This window comes from Carettochelys insculpta, chromosome 12 (genome assembly GCF_033958435.1).
Source record: "Carettochelys insculpta isolate YL-2023 chromosome 12, ASM3395843v1, whole genome shotgun sequence".
Taxonomy (NCBI): domain Eukaryota; kingdom Metazoa; phylum Chordata; order Testudines; family Carettochelyidae; genus Carettochelys; species Carettochelys insculpta.
The window spans coordinates 1,323,017-1,341,055 of NC_134148.1; the positions used below are offsets into that span (position 1 = coordinate 1,323,017).

An 18,039-nucleotide genomic window follows, 5' to 3' on the forward strand; every position below is an offset into this window, starting at 1 on the left:
AGAGCCATAAAGAAGTCCTTAAAGAGCTGCAGATTGCAGACCCCTGTCCTAGATCCTTTCTGTGTGTCTAGATGGCAGCTAATTAAACCAGCTATGCTTAAAGCTTAGGCATGTAGGATGGGGGATGTTTGAGAGGGTGTCATAGCCTGAAAACAGGGCATTGACTTTTAAAAGCTTACAGAGGGGCATGAGTGTGAGACCATCAGCACTGCTGTTCAAGCTTTGCTCTGGGTAGAGGCTGCTTTCCTTTGCTTGGTATTTAGAACAGTTTCATCTGTTTGGAAATAGCAGCTGTGAGAGGCTTGATAAACAGATTGAAAAATTGTCTTGTTTCACTGTATGTATCATTCTCTGAACTTCTCTCACATAAAAAGCTACAGAAATACTTCTTGGTGGAGCGCAGCCGCTGTCCCTGAAGAAAGAATCAGCTGGGAGCCATTCTCCTTCTCTCTGGTGGTAGATACACAGAAGCTACAAAGCACAGTGCTACTACATGTAGGCCTAAAACTTAAAGTGCAGGCCTGCACATGGCCAACACAATCATAAATCTAATACCTTGGAACATGGAGTGGACTAACCTGCCCAGAAAAGAACCCAAAACAGTGTGTGATTAAGTCCCACATACAGTCACGAATCTATAGCAGCTAAGAAGTTCAGAGCTGCCACTGAGCTGGACAGAAAGGGAAAGAGCTCATTTCTCACTTTTCTGCACTGGCTGACCATCATGTTAGGTTAATGGGAAATTCCCACTTCTATTAGCAGTATAGGCTCTAGGGCAAAGAGCTGAACAATTCTGGCCAACAGAAGGCAGTCATACATGGATACACTAGCCAGTGTGTTACCTCTGTGGTGTTCAGTCAGAGCAGGAACATAAGATTCTGCATAACTTGTGTGTGTGTGTAACTTAGACCAGGGGCAAGCAAACTTCTTACATCAGGCTCCCCTTTTCATTCCTGCAATTAATTGGGTCTCCCCAGCCTGTCTAATAAAACCCAAACTCATGGAAATTTCAGGTGTGTTCATATGGGAAGAAAAAAACCCTTTCTGTGTGTATAGGAAAATATGTGGAATGTAAAAACTTTATAAATCAGTATATAAATGCAAATATACTTACATGAAACAGTAACATATTTCAAGAATTTTAAGGAGACAGAGTGTGTTCTATATATGTGTATATAAACTTCATCTTGATTAATGTTTCAAAAGCCCATCCCACACACACTCCAGGTTGAGGAAGAAAAGCAAAAAACTAACAGCTCCCTGCTGTTTCAAGATCCCATTCTCGGACTCCATCCTCCCCAGCCCTCCCAGGCAAAGTCAAACAAAAGAACAAAACAAAAGATCAACTCTCTCTGGGAAGCTGAACAAAGGGGCTGTCCTGGTAGAAGCTTACCAAGCTTACCCCCACTCAGCTGCCTCTCCTACACGTGCCTCCCAGTTTGCTCATGCGGGGAGACGGGAAGTGATTCCAGCACTCCTAGGGGATGGTGGCCCCCCAGAGGACAGGTGGGCTGGCAGCACAGGTCAGCCAAGCCCAGAGAGGTTAGGACAAGGCTGCAGAGGCCCCTGCTGGGGAGGACCAGAAATTAAGCTGGCAAACAGCGGCAAGAAGGCCGGCAGCACTGCTCAGCTGACAGAGGCAGGGGAAGGAGAGCCGATTGTGCTGCACCCCCTTTTGAAATTTCATGCCCCACAGTTTGCACAGCCCTGGTTTAGACAACTGTGTGGCATGGTATATTATAAACTAAAAATCATTCTTACAACTATACTGATCCTGAGCAGCTGCCTGCTGCTAAAGATGCTCATCAGCACTCTTTGCCAAGGGCAGCTTCTAATCCACCAGTGCTGATTAGAGGAGAGCCGGAGTGAACTGTTTGGGGAGTATTTTAACCCCTTTCTAATCAGAGCACAGGGTCCCTTACATTTTAAAAGTATGTTCTATAGATCACAAAGCACTATGTGAAAGGGATTACTGTTTCCATTTTACAGATGGAGAAACCGAGGCAAAGGGAGGTGTTCTGACATGCCCAAGATCATTCAGCAAACGGCTGGCAGAACTGGAAATAGAAGACCAGTCTCCTCAGTTCCAATCCACTGCTCAGTCCTCTAGGCCACTCTCTCTACAGACAGTATAAATGGGCCCACACTAAAAAGAAAAGGGCATCTTGATTTCAAATGCCCAGTAATCTTAGAGAAAGGATCAGTTTTGAATCAGTTTTTGGTTCCCAGCTGCTCTTCTTGAAACCCACAGGGCAGATGACAAAATAAACAAACGACTCTAGTCGTGGTGCTTGTTAACACTAATCCATTCTAATTTGCTAATCAGTCCTGGAAAATTTGTGGTTCTACTTCCCTCCCCCCATCCCAATTCAGTGTTGATGGTAAGTTTCCTCTACTGACCTGCTGATGTCCATCAAAATGGCACATAATCTGATATAGGGCTGTGCAAACCTGAGTTTAGGTATGTTGCAGGATTTAAAAAAACCCACTTTATCAAGATGACACAGCAACTTCTTCTGAGAGCTCCTGAGAAATACAAATCTCTGGGCTCTCTGTTTTGCTGTGTTGACTAGGCATTTATACATTGAAGAATGAGAAATGTGTAAATATTCAATTACAGCAAATAGGGACGAATCAAAAAGGGAGGCACAGCTGGCTGCTGCAAAACAGGGAGTTTAGCTCAGCAGTGACAGACTGATCTGGATGTTCAGAAATATGGAGTGCTCAGATAAGTTATGAAGACTGATATTATGGTGATTCTCAATGAGTCTGTTTAGAAAACCCAGCTATTTTGTAATGAAACCCTGCTGGCAAGAGCTGAGCAGGGAAGTGAGACATAAGTAGAGTAATATAAAGAATAGTAAAATCAGAGGCAGCAAATCATACATGAGGTTCTCTGCAATTAGGAATGAATACAAGTAGTGAGAGCTCTTGGAAATTACAACCACAGTTTGATGTCCTCCATGGGCCGCCATTTAAGATACAGTGGCCTCCAGCATTTCCAGTGTAACCCCTTGGGGGAGAAGACGATGATTTCTGTTGCCTTGTGGCTTCACTGAGTCCAAAAGACATAACAGCAGTCATTGTCTTGTCCCCATATTGTCGTTCCTAATCACTGCCTCATGTACCAGTGCTTTTGAGACTGCCACTACTTCCCTTTACAAGGAGCCAGCTACTGGTCTCTGCTACCATTCATCACTGTTCACGCTCACAATGGAGCATGGCCTGAGACTGTGAAACTCTGGCTCAGTGCATACACTGGAACAGGAGCTGGGGTTACAACCAAGGTCTTTGCCTGGTGAACCAGTGTGATTGTTCACAATGCTTGGGACCCACTGCATCCAACAGGCAAAAGATTCTGACGCAGGCAAACAGGAGGTGGCACTGTCTCCTTTTTCTGACACTGAACTGCTTGTCAGTTCTCCCGCTGCATCTATCCCATCTCTCATGTAGAACTCCTTTTCCACCCATCAACAGACTCAACGGCCACTTGGAGGGGGACAGGAGGCTTCCCAAAGTAGGGGTGGCATGCAAGTTTGTGAGGGGCTTTTAAAACATCTAGCAGGGAAATGTCTGACCTGGTGTCCAAGTTCTGGGCCAGGATTTCTCCTTCTCACTTGGCTTCCCAGTGGGAGCATTCACATGAGGTATGGGTAGAAGAGGGTCTGTCCCACCCTTCTGGTCTTGGGAGGAGGTAGATCTCAGGGTAGACAGGATACAGCAGCTAGAATAATTCTGGGTCAGAGTGCTAACATTCAGGAAAATGCAGAAATAACAAGGAGGAATGGGTAACAATGCTGCCAGCAATTGACCCATAATGATGGATCTCTCTGTTAGGCAGGCTGTACTGAATGACCATAGATGCAGAGAGGGTGTATGTTCTAGTGGACTGATCCTGGATTAGGAATCAGTAAATCTTGCATTTTAATTCCCCTCTGCCATTGCATTGCTATGTGGCCTTGGTAACTTCCCTTGATCTTTCTGTAAGTGGTTTCTTGCTTTTCCAATTTAAAACTTGCCTTTAAAGCTCCATGAGGAGTAACTAACGAGTGAGATTATGCAGTGCTTAGAAGACGCAAAAATAATCTTTTTCCCCATGCAGTAATGATCTAGTGGATTGGTACAGGTCCTTGAGCAACAGACAATTATATAGTGTATCAATAATACACAAGGGAGTGGGAATACTGGCAGAATTTCCATTGATTGAAGAAAATAGAAGACATAGGGAGACTTTGTCTAGTTTTTCCCTACCTCAAGGAATCTTCTGGATCTCTCGTCCTTGTCCAAAAAGGAACTAGGAAACGAAGGCAGATTTCTAAATGAAGAGGTCCTCAGTGGATTTCTTTGTTTAATTTTAATCTTTTGCTACCTTAATGTTCTGCATTGTATTGTATAAGAGGACTGAATATTGTCTGGTGGTTGTATAAGAATGGTGAAGATATCTGGTTTCCACTCCTGACTCTGACACTGACTTACTGTGGTGTCCTTTGGCAAGGTGAGTTAACACTTGGGCCTCATTTTTCCTACCTGTAAAATGTAGATGATGTCTATGAAATGAATTTATGTATCTAAGGTAGAATAGGCTCTTTGGTAGTAGACTGAACTTATTGCAGTGGGTTCATAATTTGAGAAATAAATTTTGAAGGAAATTGGCAAATGAATTTTTAATTATTATTCTGACTATGGAATTATTCCATCAGATCCTCTAAAGTGCCCCAAGTTACATGATATTTGCTTCCTCTCTTAATGTGAAGGAAGATATGTACAGGTCTTTTGGATCATGAATAGCATAAACTGGGTTTTAGGATTTAAAAAAAAAAAGAAAAAGAAAAAGAAAAAGGCAGGTGTATTAACTATACCAGGTGGATTTAAAATGGTTATAAGAAATAGCAAACAGAACATTACTAAGCGCATAAAACAAGCACACAGACTAAGCTTAATGCACTAAAGAAGCTGACAAGAAATAATAATTTTCTCACCCTACGTATTGTTTCCAGCAGGTTGCAAAGGTTTTTAAAAGCTAGCTGCACTGGCCTGTAACTTAAAATTTCAGGTACTATGCTCATAGGCTAAACACTGTTCCAGCTTGTGCTCAGCTCTTTCACCCATAGTTCTATCCTTATTTCCAGATGTTTCCCAGTGTTTTGAGGAGTAAGGGGACTTAGAAGTTGCCCTGGCAGTTGCTAGTACCAGCGGGTGCGCCACAGCTACACGTGTGCTGGTACTTTGAAGTTTAAAACTTTGGAGTTGCCACGGGGGGAATTTGCCTAATGAAGTGCTGCCTATGCATAGCAGCACTTCATTAGTAAACCCCCAACACCCTAATTACTATCCTTCCTTCGAAGGAAGGTGGTAGTGTAGACAAGCCCCTAGTAAAATAGATTTTCCTAATATCCAGACTAGACTGCCCCCACTACAATGTGGGACCATTGCTCCTTGTTCTGTCATGTACCACCACTGAGAACAGCCTCTCTCCATCCTCTTTGGATTGCCCCTGCCCCCTTTCAGGTAGTTTAAGGCTGCTATCTCTTCTCTTCTGTGGACTAAATAAGCTCAATTCCCTCGGCCTCTCATCTAACCATCTGAGTCATCTGCCTCAGTCCTCCACTGCCTTCTGCCAGATTTTCTCCAGTTTGTTCACATCCCTTCTGTATGGGGATGGAGGAAAAACTAGATGCAGTGCCAAATGGGGGTTTCGGGGGAAATCACGTTCCCTTGATCTGCTGGCAGTGCTCCTAATAATGTAGCCCAATATGCTGTTAGCCATCTTGGCAACAAGGACACACTGTTGACTCATATCCATCTTCTTGTCCACTATAATCCCCAGCTCCTTTTCTGCAGAACTGCTGGTTTAGCCAGTTGGTCCCCAGCCGGTAGCCATGCATGCAAATCTTCCATCCTAAGTGCAGGATGCTGCGCTTGTTCTTGTTGAACCCACCACAACTCTTGATAAGTGGCTCCTATGGCTAATGAAACCTATGGTTAAAACAGTTGTGCCTGATTTCTACTCTGAATGTTTGTCTTCAATTTCCAGCAACTGGAGCTTATTAACTTTTTCTCTGCCAGACTGGTGAGTTCTCTTTGACAGATCTGGCAATTCCCTGCAATGTGTATAGCAGATCTGACTCTATGAACTGTATGTATCACATGAGCCAGGGGTTGAAGGCAGTTCCATGTGAGGGAGCATCCCCTAGCCTTCCAGGAACTAAGAATGGTGTGTGTTGGGGGGGTGGGCAGGTTAGTAGAACTCATTCAGGTTACAATTCCTCCAGAGACAATCTACCACCTGGGCGCACACACACAATCTTGGGTCATGCTGAATTCTCGAGAGAGCAACAGATACAGAAGGGACTTTTGAACAAGTAGCCTAAGCATAAACTGACTCCAGGCCTTCTCTTTACTCCAGAAAACTGACAGGATCAGCTGTCCGTGGAGAGGGAAGCAATCTTCATGGAAGGACTGACACCTCTCAAAGCCTCAGACTGGAGCTGAGGTAAATGCTTTCTTTGCAGTGCTTTCACATTAAGAAGAAATAAGCATGCTTAGGTCAAATAACTGTGGACAGTTATGCTGTTTGTAGCCTCTGAAGTAAAAGCACAGAGCAGATGGTGTCCTTTTTAAGTCTGGTTTGCTGGGAGTAACCCAATGTAGGCTGGGAAAAGTGCAGCCTAGAAAAACCCTGCTCAGGTAAGTCTGGGGGTAAAAGGTGTATGTTCCACCAGTCTCTGGCCACTGGAGATGTTTCAGTTGGAATTTACACTGTCAGGACAGGGCAGACATACCCTAAGTTAGAACAGCCTGGGGGTATGGTAAAGGGTCTAGTCACATCAGCCCCAGGGGGTACAGAAAAAGAAGCAGCTCAAAAGCTCTTTCTGTTCCCAACTCTTCTGCACTTGGAACAAGCACAGCCCAGAGAAACCAGAGATTCAGGCCTTCTCAATTCATCTCTTCCCACTCTTCTCCTGCCTAGAAAAAGTTAAACCCTGTCTAGTACCGAAATGCGTGGGTGTCAAACACCTGATCTGAACCTCATCTCCTACTGAGAAGTTTGAGTTTAAAAAGCATCAGCAAAACTCCCAGGACAGGGGAAAATGTGTATTTTTATACCCACACGTTTTTAAATAAATCCTGTCACCTAATCCTGTTAAGTGAAACCTGCAGAGTCAAGGGAGCGGAAGTCTGTTGCTCCTCGGGAACAAATTTGGACAAGGGTTTTGCAAAGCAGTGATAAACAAAGGCAGAATTAACCAGCACAAAAGTAAGCGATAACATACATAATTTTCCCTGTAGCTGCAGCCTGGCCATCCATTATGACACAGATCTACTTAGACTGGGGAAGAGAAACATTTGTTTTCATGCTTCAAGTCCTTCTTCACTGGTAATGTATGCACTGAGATGCACTGAGATGTCGTAATGGGGTCCCCAAGCTCTGCACACCATCCGCAGGCAGGAGTGACTCTCACTCAGCAGGAGTGCAGCGGGTTTATTAGCCAACAGGGGCACAGCATCATACAGAGGTGTCAATACAGCCATCACAGATAGCCAGTCCAATCCACTTTGGGGACAGGAGGCCCTGAAGGGCTTCCCGAGCTGGGGCCTTGCCCCCTCTTTGGTCTCTCTCTCTCTCTCTCCCCCAGACCAACTGCTTTCCAACTCCCAGTTCCAATTCAAACCCCTCAGGCTCCACCTCCCCCTTTGTCTGCTGTACAGAGGTGTCACCTAGGTTACCCTCAGCAGGAACCCCACACCTTGTGTGAGCCACACACATGTATCCCCAACAACATCACAGATGTCTCCATCTTCAGACTGTCAGAGGAAGGAGAAATTATTTCCTGGTTTAGATTACCTGGTTTTTAAATCTGCTTCACCAGTTTATTATATGGAGTAAATATTTTTCCTGAGCTAGTGCTCGGAGCCTAAAATTGAGATAGACATATTAGTTTGTTTCTGCTGGGTGTTGAACAAATGTGTGTGAGGACACAATCTATACCCTATGAGTTTTGATTAGAAAACTAACTTGAGACTCAAGAGCCCCTGCTTCAATATCCTTGAGAGACGTACATAGTTTTCTATTCAGTGAAATTAATAGGATTAATCCAGGTTAGCACTGGTGTAAATGAAAGTTGAATGTGGCCCCTTTCCTCCTGACAGCCTCCCAGCTTTCCCTTCCCTCCTCTTCCACGAGTCATAACCTCTGCACCACTTGCTCTCCTGCTAACTTCCCTATCCCATTGTTGCCCTGGCCTATCCCATCTCCTTAAGATCTCCAGGGTGGACTCTGGATGCTGTCTCATTCCTGAGTAATGAGAAGGCTTTCTTGTTTCTTTCGCCTTCACTTTCAGAGTGATCCGGTCCTTGCCCTCCCCCTCAGGAACAACTCAATGATTCCATAAGCCGCTCTTTAACCTCTAGCATAGCTCTCAAATCCACTGCAGAACACTCCACCTCTGGAGTGGATCTTGCCACATGTTACAGTTCCCTCATCTTCATTTCCTCACCTCCTGCTCCAGCACCCTCAACTGCCAGCTGTGGGGAGGAGATGGGGTCTGACCATGTTAGAATGATAAGCCATTGGCCAAACCTAATCAGGGATGTGACAACATGCTCCTGCTCTTAAAGGATATTGATGAGTTTTAGAGGACTGTTTTTTATTAGCTTCTAGTGGCATCATAAACTGCAGTAGTGGAGAACCAGTGGATTGTCACCAAAACCTTCCTTGTGTCTGTGTGTTAAATGTGTTTTTTTGGGGTGGGTGGGGGGGGCTTTAAAATGTAATTTTAGATTAGCAACACAGGTGTAAGAAAGTGCTTACTGCAGTTTGTAATGGACAGGTGTCTATATCATAAGTTTTTTCTGTTAACCTTGACATTGGGGACACAGATTGAATGGGTGATAGATCAGTTAATAATCCATCACCCTAGATATGTTCCCAGCAGGGCAGGTTGGAAGAAGCATCCCCTGCAGCTGCCCATACTGCACTTTGCCCACAGTTGCTAGAGGACTTTTATCTGACTGCTACCTTTCATGATTCCTAAGCTCATTAACATGAAGTTTGCATATTTATCAGCTGCTAGAACTAAATGTTGAAGTGGTTTCCAGCAAGTACAGCTTTTACAGTTTGGTTCAATGGCTCTCAGCACCCCCATTATTCAAATTGTTCCTGACTGTACTGCAATGTTTAAATTAGCTCATATGTAGGTGTATACACACACACCACATATGTTCATGCAGCATGTATATGGTCATTTGCAGAACCATGTGATAAATAATCTGCCACTTTTACTGCCTCCCCTGCACTTTAAATGCATCTCCCTGGGATTTATTCCAATGCCTTGAATCATAGAATTCTAGGGCTGGCAGGGACCTCAGGAGGTCATCTAGTTCAGCCCCTGCCCAAAGCTCCAGACAGACACCAGTCAAAGAAGCAATGAACTTATGAAAGAAAAAATCTTCTATCTCCCCTCCCCACCAAAATTACATCTATTTGTAGCCCAGGATGAGTTAGGTTCAGTACTGCAGAAGTAGCAGCTTTTCTGTACATAAAAATATTATTATGCGGTTCATTTAATCATAGGATAGGTGTACCATAATACCTACATTATACCAGTAATGGCCAGGATAATAGCTTCGTGCTCTTAGAGTTTATTCCCAGGCTTTCACACTTACTTCCATCCCTGTAATGTCAGCAATGAAACGATCATGACTTTAAAGTTCTTTAGGTATAGAAAAGCCATTTAAATACATTTTCAGAGGTTTTGATGCTCCCTCTGAGCCTGGGACTTAGTACTCATGGGGAATTTTTTCCCAAAGACCTTGGCACACACTGGCTACGTCTACACGTGCACCCAACTTCGAAATAGCTTATTTCGATGTTGCGACATCGAAATAGTCTATTTCGATGAATAACGTCTACACGTCCTCCAGGGCTGGCAACGTCGATGTTCAACTTCGACGTTGCTCAGCCCAACATCGAAATAGGCACAGCGAGGGAACGTCTACACGGCAAAGTAGCACACATCGAAATAAGGGAGCCAGGCACAGCTGCAGACAGGGTCACGGGGCGGACTCAACAGCAAGTCGCTCCCTTAAAGGGCCCCTCCCAGACACACTTTCATTAAACAGTGCAAGATACACAGAGCCAACAACTAGTTGCAGACCCTGTATATGCAGCACGGACCCCCAGCTGCAGCAGCAGCAGCCAGAAGCCCTGGGCTAAGGGCTGCTGCCCACGGTGACCACAGAGCCCCGCAAGGGCTGGAGAGAGAGTATCTCTCAACCCCCCAGCTGATGGCCGCCATGGAGGACCCCGCTATTTCGATGTTGCGGGACGCGGATCGTCTACACGTCCCTACTTCGATGTTGAACGTCGAAGTAGGGCGCTATTCCCATCCGCTCATGGGGTTAGCGACTTCGACGTCTCGCCGCCTAACGTCGATTTCAACTTCGAAATAGCGCCCAACAGGTGTAGACGTGACGGGCGCTATTTCGAAGTTAGTGCCGCTACTTCGAAGTAGCGTGCACGTGTAGACGCAGCCACTGTGAAAGACATATTTACACATTTTTGAAAATTGGGTTCATAGTAACAGAGTTCATATTCTGCAGAGCACTTACACACCTGCTTAATGTTAAGTACATGCATCAAACTCATTGAAGTCAGTGGCACTTCAGCATGTGCTGAAGTACTGTGCTCCACAGGGAGAGATGGAAGCCTGTGCATATGTGCTGAATCTCAGCCTCATGCTTTAGAAGTGCAGGGATTAAAGAAAACTCTCTAAATCTATTCCTACATATTGTTCAGTAATAAGTATGGCACGTGCAGAGTATTTCAACTCAGCAAAGTTATTTCAAAGTGACAGCCGTTATTTTGAAATAACTGATTGCATCTACACAATGCAACCGCTATTAAAATTATTTCAAAATAGTGGTCATCTTATTTTGAAATACGCAAACTTCATTCCATGAGGAATAGCGCCTATTTCGAAATAGAGGCTGTGTAGACAGGGAATAGAGCCTATTTTGAAATAAGCCACAGTGTGACCAAAGGCTCTATTTTGAAATAGGCTCTGTTGTGTGTAGAGTCTCTATTTCAAAATATCTGAAGACTATTTCAAAATGCATTTTGTGTGTAGCAGCATTATTTCAAAATAAGCTGTTCAGAAAAATCTCTGCTGGAGTAGTTTATTTCAAAATAACACTGTTGTGTAGACATAGCCACAGAATACACCCTGGGAGGTAGAGACTGGGATTCAAGGGGCTGAACAGATGTTTGTCTAACCTCATCATCATCAACAACCACCACGGGCTCAGCGCCCGTTGGTGTCCAATGCCTCCCTCACTATTTCCTTCCATCTTTCCCTGTCCAGTGCGAAGTGGCTTAGTTTCTGTAGACTAGCTCTGCACCAATCTGCTATATCATCTACCTATTCTCTGTGGGGTCTGCCTCCTCTATGTGAACCATCCATTATGCCAAAGACCAGCATCTTTGTTTTTCTTTTGTCGGTCATTCTGAAGATATGCCCGAATCACTGTAACTTCCATTGTATAATCTTCTGCATTAGGTGCACTTTCAGCTGTATCTTCCTATATAACTCCTTGTTGGTGACCTTCTGTATCCATTCTATTCTCAGGATCTTTCTATAACAACTCCTTGCCAATGTCAACATCCTTCTCTTCGAATCTTTCACTATCACCCATGTCTCACATCCGTACAACATGCTGCTGAATACACACATTTTCAAGATGCTCAGCTTTGTTCCTAAGCTAATCGCTTTGCTTTTCCAGATCTTATCCACTACCTTCAAACTCGCTCTTCCTTCTGCTATTCTATTAGCTATTTCCTTCTTATAGTTTAGATCATACGTTATGTTGCTTCCCAGATTCATGAACTTTCTGAATTCTCTAGTTTGATCCCGTCTACACTGATCTTCCCTCCTATTTCCTTATTGCCAAACACCATTGTTTGTTTTATAGATGGACTGCTTCTCTTCCTTGTCTAGCACCTGCACCATTCTCATTAGTTTCTCTTCATCTTCTTCAACGATATCATCCGCGAACCTCAAGTTGTTGATTCACATCCCATGCACAGATATCCCTTCTACCTCTTCCTTGATCTTGTCCTTTGTTCTGTAGGTGTGTGATGAAGATACTCATTGATATCGGATCTCCTTGTCTCATATCTCTACTCATTTTAAACCAACTTTCCATCTCTCCCCATATTCTCATTGCTGCCTCCTTATTGTCATTGATATCCTTCAACAACCATATCAGTCTGCTATCCACTCCCTATGATACCAACACCGCCCAAGTCACTTTCTGATCTATACTGTCAAATGTCTTCTGAAAATTGATGAAGCAATTGTAGATGATCTTGTTTTTTCATTGCACTTTCTCCACTATCAACCTTACTGCCAATATCTGCTGTACAGTGCTTGTATCCTTCCTGAATCCCGCTTGCTTGAACACTAGATGGTCTTCTATCTGTGTTCTTTAGTCTCTCCATCAGTATCATCACCACCACCTTGCCTCGATGACTTGGTAGGGCAATCATTCTGTAGTTCTTGCACTCCAGTGCTTTTTCTTTCTTGTGTATTGTCACTAGCAGAGATCTTGTCCTTTCCTAAGGCGCCTTCCCTTCTTTCCATGCTATATTACATAGTCAGTGTATTTCCTGAATCATACTTTTTCTGCCATATTTGATCATCTCTAACCTGCTCCTAAAAATCTCCAGTGATGGAGATTGCACAGTCTCCCTACTCCAGTGCTTAACCACCTTTGTGTTCAACCTAAAACTCTATTGCCGCAATTTCAGCGCCTGGATCAGAGATTAAGTTCTCACCCTCCTCCTTGCATGTACCTGAAAACTGTTATGTCCCCCTTCAATTGGCTGTTCTGATTAAGCAAACTCAGTTTCTCTCATGGATCATTGTTGTTAATCCTTTAATCATTTTTGTTGCTCTTCTCTGGACTTTCTCCCATTTGTCCACATCTTACCTGCAACTTGGTCAAAGTATTCTTGTCTACAGAAACATTCTTGTGCTTTGAAACCCTCTTGTGCCATCTCCAGTTTCTCTCTCTGAGGCTTTTTTAGAATTTTATTTGATATCATTGAAGTGAGGTCATGTGGAGAGCCTATCCCCAGCTAGCATCAGAGAGGTAGCTTTGTTAGTCTGTATCTTCGAGAACAACAAGAAGTCCTGTGGCACCTTATAGACTAACAGATATTTTGGAGCATAAGCTTTTGTGGGAAAAGACCCACTTCATCAGAAACTAGAACAGCAAGGAAACAAGACAATTGTACCCTTGAAGTTATCTGAGCAGATCTCTCGCTCTGCTCTGGGAGGGTTACAGGACTGAAGGTAAGAAACTGAATCAGTATGGCATATTGTGCATCTCCGTAATCAAAACCCATCCTGTTTGGGAGAGGGCTGACTGTGCTTAAGGCAAACACATCCCTCCACATTCTCACCCCGCAGCAGTGTGGGAGGGCAAGGAGGGCAGGAAGGGAAGGGCAGATATGTAATCCAGCCAGGGGCATTCAGACTTCCAATCTCTCTAGGCACCTTTCAGACTCTCTCTGCTTGCTCAGGGCAAGCTGACAACCACTGCCTGAAAGCCGGAATTCCACGAGCCAGGCCCCCGCAGACGGGGGAATGAGGGCGGCAGAGGCCAGGCGGCTCTCCCAGTCCCGGCGCCGCAGGCTGGGTTTCTCTATGTCCGAGTGGCAGTGACTGCTCCCCGGGGCTCGCTTGCTCCCTGCACCACCCGGGGCTGCCAGGTGTCTACGGGGAGAGCCAAGCGGCCGGGCAGCACGTGGGCGGTACTTGGCCTGGCTGGCCGGGGATTCCCTCACTCTGCACTGGCCCCTCCCGTCTGCCCTGCCGTTCTCCGAGGTAGCTTGAGCTCCAATCAGTGCACGGCGCCCGCCGCCCGCCGGGCCTCGTGGGCAGCCCGCAGCCCCGAGTCCTTTGCGCCAGGTCCGGCGCGGAGGGAGCCGGGAGCCGTCAGGCTGTGCACGCGCAGCCCCCGCCCAGGAATAGCCCATTTGGGCCTTGGCCACGCTGGGGGGTTTCAGCAGCACCGGCCGCTGGGACTCGGGGAGCTGCTCCCTGGGAAGCGTCTCCCCCGTCCTGGGGAGACCCCACCCCCCGGTCCGCAACCGGAGCCGGCGACAGGCCGCTGTAGCCTCGCCACACCGTGAACCTTTGCAGGGCAACGGGAGGTGACCAGCTTATCTGAAAAGCAGCCCCTGGCCGGCCTGCACCCTGCGGGGCTCCCCGCAGAGCCTCGGCTCGGCTCGGCCCCAGGTGCCCGGCCGGGCGCGGAGGACGGGGCTGCCTGGCTTTGTACGCCGGTGCTCAAAGGCCTGGCGGGAGCAGAATGCAGGGGGCGCCCCGACGTCGGAGGAGACGTTGAGCCCCGCGGGCCTTTCGCCCTTTGTGCCCCTCCCCCACGAGGGCCGAGCTCGGCCGAGCCCAGTCCCGCGCTCCGAGGCCCCGCCCGGCCGGCCGCGCGGCGTTGCCCGTTTAAGACGCCGGCTCCGGGTCCGGGTCCGGCGGGCAGAGCGCTGCGCGGCAGCAGCTCCTATGGCAACGCGAGGGTAGCAGCGCGCGGGGCCGCAGGAGGGCAGTGATGTCAGCGGCCCGCCGGGGATGCTGCAGCCCGCCGCCCAGGGGGCGGTAGAGGCCGGGGGCGAGGAGCGGCGCGCCGGGCTGCAGCGCGGGGCCGGAGCCGCAGGCGGCAAGGGCACGGGCATGGACGTGGGCCGGGATGCCTCGGCCAGGGGCCGGCCGGGCGCGCGGCTCTGACCTCGGCTCGCCCGGCGGCGGGGCCCGGGGCAGCGCGGCCTCGCGGTGAGCCGCGCCGGGGCGGGGCCGTGCCTGGGCTGGCTGTGGAGCCAGGCCGATGCGGAGCTGGGGGCTGGCACGCCCGCCGCCGGCCCCGCCCGCCCCCTGAGCCCCGCCATGGACAAGCTGCCCCCCGCCATGCGCAAGCGGCTCTACAGCCTGCCCCAGCCCGGCGGGGCCAAGGCCTCCATCATGGACGAGGAGAGCGAGGGCGACAAGGACACGCGCCGGCGGAGTATCCGCCTCAAGCCGCTCTCCACTGCGGGGGGCCCAAGGGGAGAGCCCGGCCCGGAGCCGGCCGCCAAGAGCAGCACCAACGGGGACTGCCGGCGGTTCCGCGGCAGCCTGTCTTCGCTGGCCAGCCGGCACCTGCACGACGCGGCCGAGGGCAGGCGGCTCATCGGAGGCGAGGGGGAGGCGGCCTCTCCGAGTGAGGAGCGGAGCCCCCCAGGCAACGGGGAGCCCGAGCCGCCGGCGCCCCCCGCCCAGTCTCCATCGCCGGAGCCGCAGCCCCCGCCCGCCTCCGCTTCCATCAAAGTGGAAGGCGGGGCGGGGGGCGACCAGATCACCCTGGACGAGGAGCTGCGGCTGGGCCAGGCCGGCTTCATGCAGCGCCAGTTCGGGGCCATGCTCCAGCCGGGGGTCAACAAGTTCTCGCTGAGGATGTTCGGCAGCCAGAAGGCAGTGGAGCGGGAGCAGGAGAGGGTCAAGTCCGCGGGCTTCTGGATCATCCACCCCTACAGCGACTTCAGGTACCGAGTCCCCAGACAAGAGCCCCGCCACCGGCCCAGAGCCATGTCCTCTGCTGCCCTTCCAGTTGTACTCTCCGAGCCCAGAGCTGTCCCTGCTAACCCAGAGAGCCCCCTCCCCGCAGTCCAGAGCCATGTCTGGTCTTCTACCAGCGAGCCCCTGCCCTGCTCCTCAGCAGCCTTTCTCTCCAGCCCGAGCCCCTCATTTCTCCCCTCTTAGCCCAGGCTCCCCACCCCACCCCATTGAGAGGGAACTTTCCTCTTTGGTTTCTGTGTCACTGGAGCTAGAGAACACTGCTACTTCTGAGAAAGCTGGAAACAAATCTGTGCTCATTCTCCCTCAGCCGTGTTTATTTGTTTAAACAAAACTTTATTCACCCCATTTTTAACGGAAAGATGCCTGATCATCTCTGAGACCAGTCAGTCGCCCAGATGCACTGCTATGCCTGGCTGGGGCCTGCAGCTTCCTGGGGAGATCCTGCCTTTCCACTTCCACCCAAGGCTCAGCTTTGTTCCTGTTCCAGCTCCACTCTGGTACCTAGATTGGTATCTCCTAAGAGCAGAGCAAGGATGATGCTGCTGCTGCTCCATAGGCCTTACTGCAGCACCACTCCTCCTGGCATTTGTATGTGCCAGACATAGCCTGGTGGTAAGTGGGATCTTAGTCAGTGAAAGAATAGGAAAGACTCCCCCCCCCCACCCCCACTTTTTTTTTTTTTTGGCATGTATTATTGTGTTTGTGGAACTAATCTGAACAAATAGTGACAGAAAGGTAGCTGTGTTAGTCTGTATTTTCACAAAACAAAAAGCAGTCATGTAGCACTTTAAAAACTAACAAAATAATGTATTGGGTGAGTGTCTCTGTCCCAGGAAAGCTCATCACTTAATAAACTACTTTGTTAGTCTTTGAAGTGCTACATGACTGCTTTTTTTTTTTTTTTAAATGTGAGTGAGGTTGGTTAGCCTGGATTTGCCAGGGAACTGTTCTAAGTAGCAGCATTTCATTGTGGGTTAGTTAGTGAATTAACTTGTAAGTGGTAGAGCCAATTTCTTTAATGCTCACATTCACAGTGTTTGGTGTTTCTGGGTGAACGGATGGAGACTGTGCAGGTGAGTGCTCCGCTGTGCAATATGTAAAGTACTGCAGTAAGTAAGGGAGTTCATAGAGCAAGCAATGTCCAGGGTTATTTGCCATCACTTTAATTACAGCAGGTGCATACCGTAAGGTCTCAGAGTGTGCGAATCTGGAGTAAGTGACCCTGCTCTTACGCAGTGGACCCCCGATTTGTACTTATGCGCTATGCATGGGGTGAGAAGCGAGTGTACAGTAATCCCTTGCTTTACTCGGCTTCATGGTGCACAAAACTCCCTTTAACATGAGTTTTGCACAACGTGAAGCTGCTGGAATCCCAGTCTGTCCAGCTTCCTGCAGCTCCAGGCAGATAGGCAGACTAAGAGTCTCTGCCTTCTCAGAGCAGTGCTGCTTGAGAGCTGGGTCAGTTCACCCCCATTAAACCCCCTGCTGGCTCACCTCCCCCCCAACTCCTCTGCCCCTGTGGCCCCAGCTCAACTCCTGCACACCCTGGCTCACCTTCCCCAGTGGGGGACTCCAGCTGCATGCCTGGAGCTCCTCTCCAACCCCTGTCCTCCAACCTCCGCACATGCCCTGGTCCCGACACCCACGGACCTGGACTGAACCACACCCCCCAACCCCAGTGTGAACCCAGCTCAGGCCCCCCCGCCCCCCAAACGCATGGCTAGTTCAGCACATGTAGGTCTCCAAACCCTCCCCTCACGAGCACCCTGCCCTGGTGCACTCCCACTCAGCCCCCTGGCAGCTCCAGCTCACACGCCACCCCGCGTGCGTGAGGCTCTGGCTTCAACCTGCATGTGGGGCTCCGGCTTCTAGCCCCCAGCACATGAACAGGGTCTCCTAGCCCCCGGTGCGCTGTACGAGGCTCCAAACCACCCCCATTCAACCACCCCACCCCAGTGCATCCCCAGCTCAACCTCTTCACCCCCACGGCCCTGCTCCACCTCCCCCGCCCCCCCAAGTGGGTTTCTGACTGTCAGCTGCCGCTGACATATGCAGGGCCTCTAACCCCTCTGCAAGCTCAACCCACCTCCGTCCCGGTTCACCCCTATTCAATCTCCCCTCCGCCCAGCTTGCCCCCGCGCCCCCCCCAGCATTTGTGGGGCACCATCTGTCAGCCACTGCAGGCCCATGAGTCTCTACTCTCCCAGCTAACCCCCTCACCCCAGTTCACCCTGTTCAACCCCCCACAGCTCTGGCTCATGCCCCCTAGCACACAGTACTCTGGTTCAACCTCCGCCCAAGGCTCCGAACCCCTGATGTGCACGCATGCAGAACTCCAGCTCCAGCCCCGCTACCACTCACCCCTGTGGCCCTGGTTTCAACCCCCACCCCAAGACCAAGCTCCTGCATG

The 18,039-nt window shown here is 49.0% G+C and overlaps 1 protein-coding gene across 1 annotated transcript in view; it reads left to right on the forward strand.

The window, feature by feature from the left end:
* Positions 1–14,791: 14,791 nt before the first annotated feature.
* Positions 14,792–18,039, forward strand: part of HCN4 (hyperpolarization activated cyclic nucleotide gated potassium channel 4) — a 114,568-nt gene continuing 111,320 nt past the window's right edge. Inside the window, exon 1 of the mRNA XM_075006717.1 lies at positions 14,792–15,595. Within this exon, the coding sequence (XP_074862818.1) occupies positions 14,961–15,595 (635 nt within the window). The 5' untranslated portion in view covers positions 14,792–14,960. The remainder of the gene's footprint in view (positions 15,596–18,039) is intronic.